The sequence below is a fragment of the Hippocampus bargibanti genome, linkage group LG07 (genome assembly GCF_051943395.1).
Source record: "Hippocampus bargibanti isolate YZ-2025 linkage group LG07, ASM5194339v1, whole genome shotgun sequence".
Classification (NCBI taxonomy): Eukaryota; Metazoa; Chordata; class Actinopteri; order Syngnathiformes; family Syngnathidae; genus Hippocampus; species Hippocampus bargibanti.
In genome coordinates this window covers 4245198-4257281 of record NC_142740.1, presented here as the reverse complement: position 1 = coordinate 4257281, position 12084 = coordinate 4245198, and the positions used below count along the sequence as shown (strand labels likewise).

General features: G+C 39.2%; 1 protein-coding gene across 14 annotated transcripts in view; it reads left to right on the top strand.

Moving 5' to 3' along the window:
* fryl (FRY like transcription coactivator) overlaps window positions 1–12084 on the top strand; it is a 121231-nt gene that overhangs the window by 105367 nt on the left and 3780 nt on the right. For 12 of the 14 annotated variants that reach the window (XR_016115617.1, XR_016115616.1, XM_089001443.1 and 9 more), the window contains 7 exons: window positions 2152–2359; window positions 3365–3514; window positions 3601–3699; window positions 5198–5266; window positions 6617–6634; window positions 8499–8609; window positions 10504–10700. Coding sequence is in view for 12 of the 14 variants with exons in the window: in XM_089001443.1 (XP_088857569.1) it covers window positions 2152–2359; window positions 3365–3514; window positions 3601–3699; window positions 5198–5266; window positions 6617–6634; window positions 8499–8609; window positions 10504–10700 (852 nt within the window). In the remaining 2 variants the exon portion in view is untranslated. The remainder of the gene's footprint in view (window positions 1–2151; window positions 2360–3364; window positions 3515–3600; window positions 3700–5197; window positions 5267–6616; window positions 6635–8498; window positions 8610–10503; window positions 10701–12084) is intronic. The other 2 variants (XM_089001435.1, XM_089001445.1) reach the window with 1 other exon arrangement.

Here is a 12084-nt window from a genome sequence, read left to right as displayed (position 1 = left end):
TGATTAGTGTGCACACAAACAGTTGAGCATAAGACCCCGTCTGTCTGTGAGCATTTATGCTGCCCGACTGTTTAAATTACCTCCTTTGGCCATCACCAAACTCCCCACCCCTCCTTTGCTGCTTTGACGCTACGAGATGCACCCAGCGAATATTTGGAGACTGTCTGCACTGCGCTAGTGCTGCGATATAAGAGAGAGAGAAAAGAGAGCGAGGGATGAGGACGGAGACGGTGTCGGCAGCTGTGCTCGGCAGTGCAGGCTTTAAATACTTGTATTCCGTCTGCTTCTTTAGGCTCTTTGGTCCCACGGGCCTGTGAGTACTGTATACGGAATATATATATATATATATATATATATATATATATTTATATATGTGTGTGTCAATGTGTTTGTGCGGGTGTGTATGCCAGAAAGAAAGAGAGAGTGAGAAAGAATAACAGAGCGAGAGAGGGAGAGCAAATCGTGATGCTAAGTAGCTAATAGCTCATGTTGTTGTGATGGAGCACTGCAGCAAATCCATCATGTGGGTCAGCGTTTGTTCAGCAACATTTATTGAGCTAAGGCCCCCGATTTGGCATGAGAGAGAATCTCAGTAATGGAAGAAGGAAAAAGTCACTGTACTGCGGTACTTTCACTTGTATGTTTAAATTATTTTTCTCCTATGGGTGGTACCGAAAGAAAGGAGAGACCTGAAATTTGGCTAATTTGTTTTTGTTTTTTGAGGGCAGGCGAATATAGTGAACAATTTGTCAACAAAAAAACATATTCGTGTCTTTTATTAACACGATCGTGTATAGTGTGTATGTATTCAAAATAACCAATAGTAGTTGGCATTCTGCAAGCTGAATATTAACGCATTGTGAAAACCGCCAATGACGGGCTAACGAGTAGCATCGGTGTCACCGAGGTTCAACCCTTCAAGCAATAAATATGTAAACAGACGTGTCGAAAAATAAATACATAAATAAATACACAAATAAGTAGATAAATGCAAATAGAAATAGATCAATAAATAGATGGATAGATACATAGACCGGTAGCTAGAAATATACATAGACAGATAGCTAGATAGACAGACAGCTAGCTAGATAGACAAATAAACAGCTAGCTCGCTAGATAGAAAGCTAGCTACATAGACAGATAGACAGCTAGCTAGATAGATAGACAGCTAGCAGATGTCTATCCAGCTAGCTAGACAGCTAGCTAGATAGATAGACAGCTAGCAGATGTCTATCCAGCTAGCTAGACAGCTAGCTAGATAGATAGACAGCTAGCAGATGTCTATCCAGCTAGCTAGACAGCTAGCTAGCTAGATAGACAGCTAGCAGATGTCTATCCAGCTAGCTAGCTAGATAGACAGCTAGCAGATGTCTATCAAGCTAGCTAGACAGCTACCTAGCTAGATAGACAGCTAGCAGATGTCTATCAAGCTAGCTAGACAGACAGCTAGCTATCTAGGTAGACAGCTAGCAGATGTCTATCAAGCTAGCTAGACAGACAGCTAGCTAGCTAGGTAGACAGCTAGCAGATGTCTATCAAGCTAGCTAGACAGCTACCTAGCTAGATAGACAGCTAGCAGATGTCTATCAAGCTAGCTAGCTAGATAGACAGCTAGCAGTTGTCTATCAAGCTAGCTGGACAGACAGCTAGCTAGCTAGATAGACAGCTAGCAGATGTCTATCAAGCTAGCTAGCTAGATAGACAGCTAGCAGATGTCTATCAAGCTAGCTGGACAGACAGCTAGCTAGGTAGACAGATAGAGATATAAATAAGATAAAAATAAATAAGTAAATAAACAAATAACAAAATAAATAAATGAATGAATGAATATTGTGGACCGGTGATTCCGAACCTTTTGAGCCAAGGCTCTCGGAAATCTCAGCGCTGACGTCCAAACCAAAGTGTCACAAAAAGCGGATGCGCATGTGAATTTAATGTATGAGAAAACCATTCATTTGTTCTGGCTGCTTCTATAAATCACGGATAAAAGCACATTATTTGTAATTAATGAGGAAAAAATGGTCAACGAAGTGAAATGTGACCGTTTTCCCACGTCCCACTAATGTGACATTATTTGCCGTGGATGAATAATAATGATGAACCTCATCATGTGTTTTCCTTACCACTTATCTTTATTTGGGTGATCCACAGCCAAGATGAAGGTGACGCCGACTGCTTCCCCGAGACCCAGACCTCGCCGCCACCGTCGCCCTTCCTGTCGGCCATCTTGGCGGCATTCCAGCCCGTCGCCTATGACGATGAAGAGGATGCCTGGCGCTGCCACGTCAACCAGATGTTGTCGGACGTCGATGGCTCGTCCGCAGTCTACACCTTCCACGTCTTCTCGCAACTCTTTCAGGTACAGCAGGACAGGCGGGCGACCTAGCGGGTTTTAAAGGACAACCCACGGACAAGTTGTGTCCATAATTGTCCATAGTTGTGTCCATAATTTGTAAAATCACTTCAAATGTTACCTGTATATATATACAGGTAACATCCGACCGGCTCGACTTACGACCATCCGTACTTAGGACCATCCGTACTTACGACCATGACCTCCAGACCCTATTTTTAAAATTTTAATTCTACGCCTCGCACCGCAAAACACTAGCAGGCCGGAAACGCGTACGACAATTTGGGCCAGCCAGCCAGCATCTCACTCTCTCGCACAGCAATCCACCGCGTGATGGCACCAGAGGGGGGACTTTGCCAATCATTTAGCCTCCGAGTTTCTATTCAACATTTTCAATGTATTTTGACTTACGACCATTTTGACTTACAACCGTCTGGTCGGAACGGAATTTGGTCGTAAGTCCGATGTTACCTGTGTGTGTGTGTGTGTGTGTGTGTGTGTGTGTGTGTGTGTGTGTGTGTGTGTGTGTGTGTGTGTGTGTGTGTGTGTGTGTGTGTGTGTGTGTGTGTGTGTGTGTGTGTGTGTGTGTGCGTGCGTGCGTGCGTGCGTGCGTGCGTGCGTGCGTGCGTGCGTGCGTGCGTGTATATGTATACAGTAAAGTCTCGTTATATCGATATCGGTCGTGTGTTATATCATATTTCTATGCACGCACAGAGAAAATTACATGCAAACAGGGTCGGATATATCGATAGTCCCGGTTATATCGATATTTTTTCGGACTCCCTTGAATATCGATATAACGAGACTTTACTGTATATATTATCTAGCTAGTTAGCTATTTGCTATCTATTAGCTATCTAGCTACCTATCAATTAATCGTTCAGTATATATATATATATATATATATATATATATATATATATATATATATATATATATATATATATATATATATATATTCATCACTCACTCACTCATTCACTCACTTAATATGTCGTTCTCCTTTTCCAGGGCATTCAGAGGAAATTTGGTGCGATCACACACGCGTCTGTCCACTTCCTTGGTGATAAGCTCCAGCGTATGGGCAATCAGTTCCTAAGCTCACTGGAGGTCATGACGTCACATTCTCGGTGCCCCACCGTGCTGCTGGATGCCGAGACTGTGAGAGCACCACCGCTGCCTCTCGAGCTGATTTTGCGAACACGGCATACTCTGGTCGGGTATTCATGTGTCTCTCTATGTTCCAGTTGGTCTCGTGTGGACTGCTGGAGACGCTCAAGTTTAGTGTGCTGGAGCTTCAGGAGCACTTGGACACTTACAACGCCAAGAAGGAGGCGGCGGAATTTGTAAGTGGTGTACTTTTGGTGGCGGCAGTTTGGGCGCGTTGCCATTATTTAAAGGACAGCCGACGCCCCCGGACAAGTTGTGTCCATAATTTGTAAAATCACTTCAAATGACTTCTAATGAGCATATTTTATAAAGATTCCACTGCATATAGCTATATTTTACGTTTTAAGATGTGCGCTGAATATTCAGGAAGTCTTGTTTTTGAGTTGATGACGATGCCCTAAGTGACGTCACGCAGCGAACGCCCCTGAGTGAGAAAGCGACATACAATGCATTTTGGGTACTTTGTTTGGTCTGAAAACTTCGTGTTGATCCGTGTTGATGGCGAAATTAGAAGGAAAACACATAAATAGCGCGATGGTGAATCGTTGTGTGTTGCACCAAGACTACTATTTGATACCAGTTGACACAAATTCCCAGCAGACAAATCAGCCCATTTCTAACTTAGCTTGGGCGCCATCTTGTGCGTTTTCTGGGACGCTACATTGGAGTCCTGATGGCTCGAATTGATATGGGAGGACTTCTTTATCGATTGCAAACATTTGTGCTTTCCTCTTCAGAACCATTTGAATCATATTCATAACTGGATGAGTAACAAGAAAGCATCTTCTCCTAATCTGAAGCCATTGTTTTGATTCTCGAGCAAAGCAAGACGTCGTGACGTCAGGAACAAGGGGGCGGGACCTTCTGAAACTCAGCATCTCCGATGTCATTTTGAAGTAGTTTTGCGACACTTGAAGTCATTGTTATTGGTGTTTTGCATTTGACTAAAAATATCAGAATGCGTATTTTGGGTATTTTAAATGATATGAAACGTTTTTCTGATGTCAGTTAGGAAACAAAAAAAATGGTGTCGGTTGCCCTTTAGATTTACAGCTGCTCTTGTCGACACGTGCGCAGTATATGTTTCTACCATTAAACGAAATGTAATTGTCATTGGTGGAGCTCCACCTCACAATGGGCCTCCTCGACTTACCTCACAAATGCGTCATCACCAACATGACATCAGCGGCGGGTGGTAAGGAGCTAAAAACAACCTCGCCGTTCTCCTAAATCACTTTGAACGGGATGGGCGGGAGTTGCTCAGGAGATGAGATTGCAAGGATGGCATGCCTGGTCGCTAATTGAATGAGAAAAACCACGCGCACCCCCCCGCAGGGTCAGATATGACGCAGCGCCTACCCCAGCCTCGTTGTTTTGAAATGCCGGGTTTTGTTTTAATACGCTAAGTAACAACGCTCTTATCGAATCTGACGACCTAGCGGCCGTTCTGACGTACAGTAAAGTCTCGTTATATCGATATTCAAGGGAGTCCGAAAAAATATCGATATAACCGGGACTATCGATATATCCGACCCTGTTTGCATGTAATTTTCTCTGTGCGTGCATAGAAATAGTATCGATATAACCGGGACTATCGATATATCCGATATCGATATAACGAGACTTTACTGTACTTTAAAGTCCAACGTCAACAATGTTATTGTCCGTTTCTAGTGGCTGGAGAACTGCAGGAAAACCTTTGGGGACAAACAGATCTGCCCGCCGATCAACACTCAAGCACAGGTAGGGCCTGCCACCTTCTGCAGTTGAGTAAACAAACAACACAAGTTTAGACTTTAAACTACAGTGATACCTTGGCTTACGAACTTAATTGGTTCCCAGTGTGTGTAAGGCGAAAAGTGTGTATCTCAAAAATTAATTTCCCATAGGAAACAATTAAAATGAGAATAATTCATTCCCAGGTCCCTCATAAAACGGAATTTTCTACTTTTCTAAGCCTTAAAACTACACAAAATATACCTTATTTTATGTATAATAAATGTCCTATGGTATTATAATTAAAGAAATAAACTACTGTATAATAAAGTGGTTTTATTTACCTTTGTGATGGTCGTTGATGGCTTGATGGAATGGAGTTGCCGGTTTCATCAGCATTAAACACTTGATGAGGAACGTAACCTTCTTTCACCATCTTGAGGAATGATCCCTTGTAGGTGCTTTCTCGGCGATAATTTTACCTTGTTCCTCATCAATTGTGTTGTTTAGCTGTGTCGATAGCTTTTTGCATCAAGTGTACAGATGGCTTGTGCGGGTTATTTGTGGAGCCTGATTGATGGGAATTTTAACCTTGCAGTCTACACTCTGCCTTTGAACTATCAAAGTTAAAACGAGTCCAACTGTCACTGTTTTCTATCCATTTTCTCACTCTCTCTCTGCCTGTCTCTGCCTCTGTCTGTAAACCCCTCCCCTCACTGTTGCGTTCTTGACCAATCACGTGGCTTTAACCAAAGACTGGGGGCGGGGAATAGAGGACCAAAACAAGCCGGCTGCCATTTTCTTGTTAGGAGAACGGGCTCGTTCGCGAAAGACACATCACTCATTCTGGCAGCTCCGTGTGTATCCTGAAAAATAGTTCGTATGCCAAGGTAACATTTTCATAAATTTAACGTTCGTAAACCAAAAAGTTCGTAAGCCAAGGGGTTCGTAAACCGAGGTATCACTGTATTTGTTTATATTGCGCTTTAACAACAGCTAAAGCTGGAACAATGCGCTAACATGGAAAAAAACATTGCCCGAAGTCTGGCCAGCGCTTTATCAGCACCCAAGCAAGAAAAAAAACAACCCGAACTTATTTGTGAATGGCGCTCTATGTCATATTTTCAATTCCCAAATAAATTTATGAATGGCGGTGAATGAGTTAAAGGCTTCCTGATTCCGATTCATGATGTTGACGTCGCAATTGTTCATTTTAGTTACAACCACGCATTAGCATGAGGCTAACAAGTCCGCCAGCGTCAAGCTAACATATATTGAGCAAAACAACACAGTTCTTTCCACCCCTCAAATGGCGTCTGAATTTCCATCTAATTCTTTTCTTTCTCTCCTTCTCCTTGTCACCTTCTTCTTGCTTAGCACATGGAGAGTCTGGCAGTAAGTGGTTCTCCCGTTTTAATAGACAACATCAAACATCTTCATCCCCCCCCAGTCACCCTCTTTGTACCTCTGCCTTGATTGGCCACGTAACACGGAACGCCTTCATCCAATCTTAGGGTTTTCCCCGAATGGCAGAAAAAAAAGTTGTTTTAATTGAGCCTGTTTGTTGCTCCACCCCCTTTTCAAATGAATGAAATCCCCTCCATGAGGAAACACAGCGGGGGTCCTCAGTTGGTTGACAGTGTTCCTTCCCTGTTGCGGCAACATACAATGGAAATTTTATAAGTAGGAAAGGCACTGTAGAATATTTTTTTAAATTCTGAACATGATTTATTTTTCGCCATAGTGGTAGCAACATTTTTTAATGCATTTTTTCATTTGTCACTTTATTTTCAGACTATTTTTTTTTTGCTAATTTTTGTATTTTTTGTCAGTGTGGCTTTTTTGTTCACTTTTCTAAGGGTCCTTTTTTAAAAAAAATGTTTTTTGTTGTATTTTTTGTGTGATTTTCGTCGTTTTTTTTTAAATTTAATTTCTCTCCATGTATGGGCATTTTTTTAATTGTATTTTCCTGTTTTGTCATATTAGTATTTGTTTTCCTACTTTTTTCATGTGAGCTCTTTTTTTGAGGGGGCATTTTTGTTCAATTTCTGTCCGTTTTGGGCAGTTTTTACCATTTTTTTGGCAAAGTTCTCATGGTGTTCAATTTTTTTTTGTATGTTTTTTTTTTATTAGTGTTTTATTGTATTTATCCCTGATTTTTTTTTCACATTTTTGTTTCAAATTTTGACAGTTTTTGACAGTTTTGATATATATTATGATGCTATATATATATATATATATATATATATATATATATATATATAAAGATGATTCTGATTCTGATATATATATATATATATATATATATATATATATATATATATATATATATATATCGTATATACACACACAGTAAAGTCTCGTTATATCGATATTCCGGGAGTCCGAAAAAATATCGATATAACCGGGACTATCGATATATCCGACCCTGTTTGCATGTATTTTCTCCATGCGTGCATAGAAATAGTATCGATATAACCGGGACTATCGATATAACGAGACTTTACTGTGTATTTATCCCTATATATATATATATATATTTATTTATATATATATTTATATATATATATATATATATATATATATATATATATATATATATGTGTGTGTGTGTGTGTGTGTGTGTGTGTGTGTGTGTGTGTTTTATTGTATTTATCCCTGATTTTTTTTCAAATTTTTGTTTAATTTTTTTTCCACATTTTGACAGTTTCTATATATATATATATATATGTGTGTGTGTGTGTGTGTGTGTGTTTTAATTAATATTATTTTTTTTTTTAGATGTTCCATTTCGACACCAACAACCTGAACTCCCACACCAACGATGTAACCAGAAATTGTATAAAAATTAGAATGTGCAGTCGCTACTCCTAAAAATTAATAATGACATTTTTTATTTGAAAAACAGTTGGAAATATGGCGGTGGCAAGTTGAGTGTACCTTCTTGTGCCACTGTGCGTAGCCGTAATGAATTCATCGTGTGTCATTTTGAACCTGGGACATTGGCAATCTCCCAAACTGAGGACCCTCTGTCATTAGCGACATCATTGATTCGTTCATCCCGACAGCTGCTTTGTGACGGATCCTTTTTTAATCAACTAATTTCGGTAGCAATAGACTCTCAACGCCCGACATCTGGATTGGGGGCTCTGCTCCGGTGCTTCGTTAACTATTTCACCCCACCTGGCCGCGTCCTTTGACATTATCTCCATCTTCCTCACCTCCGCCATTCCCGTTTCTTTTTTTTGTATGTCCTTAGGAGCTCGAGCTGTGTCGCCGCCTGTACAAGCTGCACTTTCAGCTGCTGCTGCTCTTCCAGGCCTACTGCAAGCTCATCAACAGAGTGGACACCATCAAGAGGGAAGCAGAGGTGAGACAGAACCAAGAGAAAGCATGTTGGGTTATCTATTATCTAGCTAGTTAGCTATTTGCTATCTATTAGCTATCTATCTATTAATTATATAATAGTTAGCTAGCTAACTAACATTAGTTAACTCAAATAGATAGTAATATCTATTTGAGTTATTCCGGGTTGAGTGAACACTGGGTCGTGTTGCTATCTACCTAGCTAGCTATATATTTGCTATCGATTAGCTTTATCGCTAGCTATTAGTTATCTATTAGCTATCTAGCTAACTTTCTATCTATTTGAGTTTTTTCCGGGTTTTTCCTGGTTTGCCTTATACATGGAAAATGTTTGAAAATACACCATTCATTGAAGGTGTGCCTTATACTCTGGTGCGCCTTATACACCATAAGATACAGTATTTGTTCATTGTATTTATTTATTTATCTATTTGTGTATTTATTTATTTGTGTGTGTATTTATGTACTTATTTATTCATGTATTCTTTTTTTTATTACTATGGTGCATATGGTCTCCACCCCAGAACAACTGTTTTTGGCACTTCTCCCAAAATCTGACAGTGGGAAAGCTACACACACACACACATTCCTGTTTCAATGCTTTTGTGAGGTGCGGATCACTCCAGATAACGAGTGAGGACCACCGTTGCTGATAAGTTTCAAGAAGAACTAGTGTTTCAAATGAACACTAAATGTCACCCCAATGCCCACTTTAACTTCTTTAAAAACAAAGCAATAAAAACTGGACTTGAAACTGAAATAACAGCAGGAGTGGGGTTTCTGAATGGGTACATTCAAAGTCCTCACCCCTGTGGTGAATTTGGTTAAAATATCGTTTTACTTTTTGTGGTATGAACTTTTTCCTCATTAAATATGAACACACACACACATAAACACACACAGTGAGTAAAAAGTGTGTATATCCAAGTGAAATGAAAATACACACAAAAAAAATCATTTTGGGTGAATTTGTGAGGACCTGTCTGAAACTTGAACAGATGCTCTAGGGGTGTCAAAGTCATTTTTTGCCGCGGGCCACATTGTAGTTATGGTTTCCTCTCGAGGGCCGTTATGAATTTGGGGAACCCATTAGAATGTTTAAATCCCTTCAAATATTACATATAGAGCACACAGCAAATTAATGAATAACTCGTTTTCAAATCTGAAGTCAAGAATAATGACTTTTATTGTGGTTGACATCCAAAAATATGAAATTTTGGCTCAGATTTTAGCAATCATCATGGAATTTAACAAGTTTGATTTGCTTTCGCGGGCCGAAAAAAATGATGTGGCGGGCCGGATTTGGCCCGCGGGCCTTGACTTTGACACCTGTGCTCTAGGAGCCTTTACAATGAAAAACTTGTGAGGACCGACCAAAAAGTCCCCACATGTCAAAAATGTCCTCACTACGTATGATATACAATGTTAGTGTTCCTCACAAGACCAGGCATACAAAAACACACACACATACACGTTTTTGCCATATAGTGGGGACGGGGTGTGTGTGAGGGAGTTGCCCTGTGGGGACCCAATTTCAAAATATGCCTCTCGTAGAACTCGTCACACACACACACACAGAGTGAAACACACACACACCAAAAAAAGTGCCTTGCTAATGGAAGTGGACTGCTTGAAGGAAACGTCGCAGGGGCGGTTGTTGTTGAGCGAAGCACGGCTCTGCTGCTCGTCTATCCAGGCTGCATCTTAATGCACCGTTAAGTGGATTACACTACTGAATGAAATTGAATGATTTCTTCTCGGGATTGATGGGGGTCAGCTGCCGTTAGCGTTCAAATTCAATCAAGATGTGTATTTTGCTGCCTCGAATCCCCCCCCAAGCGATTCTTCAATGCGACACATGCACTCAAGCCGTTTCCTATCTGTCTTCCGTCGCTAAGGTAACCAATATGTCGGATGAGCTCAGCGCCCTGGAAACCTGCCTGAAGGCGGCCGAGAGGGGGAATGACAGCCAAGAAGAAGACGTGTGCATGCCGGATGCCGCCCACGCTAACACGGAGACCGCCATTCAGTCACTGGTGGAGACTTTGAGAGCGCGAGATTTCTGTTCGGCCCTCACCCAAGTCAAAGTCTTCAGGTAAGCTTTTATGAAATCCATCAATTACATACGTTGTTTCAGAAATTTTCCTTTTTATTTATTTACTTAGTTATTTATTTAGTTGTGTATTTAGTTATGTATTTAGTTATTTTCTTTCTTTATTTTATTTAGTTATTTATTTGTTTTTATTCATGTACTTATTTGTGTTTTTTTATGTATTAATGTATGTATTTATTTATGTATTTCGTTATGTATTTATTTGTGTATTTATTTTATTTATCTTCTTTATTTCTTTTCTTTATTTTCATTTTTTATTTGTTTTTATTTATGTATTTATTTAGTGATGTAGTTAGTTATTGTCTTTATTTTATTTAGTTATTGATGTTTTTATGTATGTATTTTGTTATTTCTTTTATTTTATTTAGTTCTTTGTTTTTATTTATGTATTTATTTAGTGATGTAGTTAGTTATTGTCTTTATTTTATTTATTGATGTTTTTATGTATGTATTTGTTCATGTATTTTCTTATTTATTTTATTTTATTTAGTTATTTGTTTTTATTTATGTATTTATTTATGTATTGATTTATGTATTTATTTAGGTAATTCATTATGTATTTATTTATTTTATCTTCTTTCTTTATTTGTTTGTTTATTTATTTATTATGAAATGACTTTTCAACTCTTATCTTGAATTCCGCTTTTTGTCACACTGCCATAGCCGTCAACCTGCGAGACACTGTGACCTTACTAACTGCTCAATTTTTCCTTACTGAGAAAAAAAAACATACAGTGATACATCGGTTTACGAACCCTTCGGCTTACGAACTTTTCGGTTTACGAACGTTAAATTTATGAAAATTTTACCTTGACATACAAACTATTTTTCGGGATACACACGGAATAAACAGATACAATTGATGAGGAACAAGGTAAAATTATCGCAGTGAAAGCACCTCAAGGGATCATTCTTCAAGATGGTGAAAGAAGAAGGTTACGTTCCTCATCAAGTGTTTAATTCTGATGAAACCGGCCACTCCATTCCATAAAGCCATCAACGACCATCACAAAGGTCAATAAAACCACTTTATTATACTGTACCGTTTATATCTTTAATTATAATATCATGGCACATTTATTATACATAAAATAAGGTATATTTTGTGTAGGTTTAAGGCTTAGAAAATTAGAAAGTAGAAAATTATGTTTTATGGGGACCTGGGAACGGATTATTCTCATTTTAATGGTTTCCTATGGGAAATAAATTTTTGGGATACACACTTTTCACCTTACACACTCTGTCTGGGAACCAATTAAGTTCGTAAGCCAAGGTATCACTGTACATAAATTGCATTTTTGAAATTGTACACTCAAACACATACAAACAGAACATCACATTGTGCAATTTTACTAGCCGACATTCT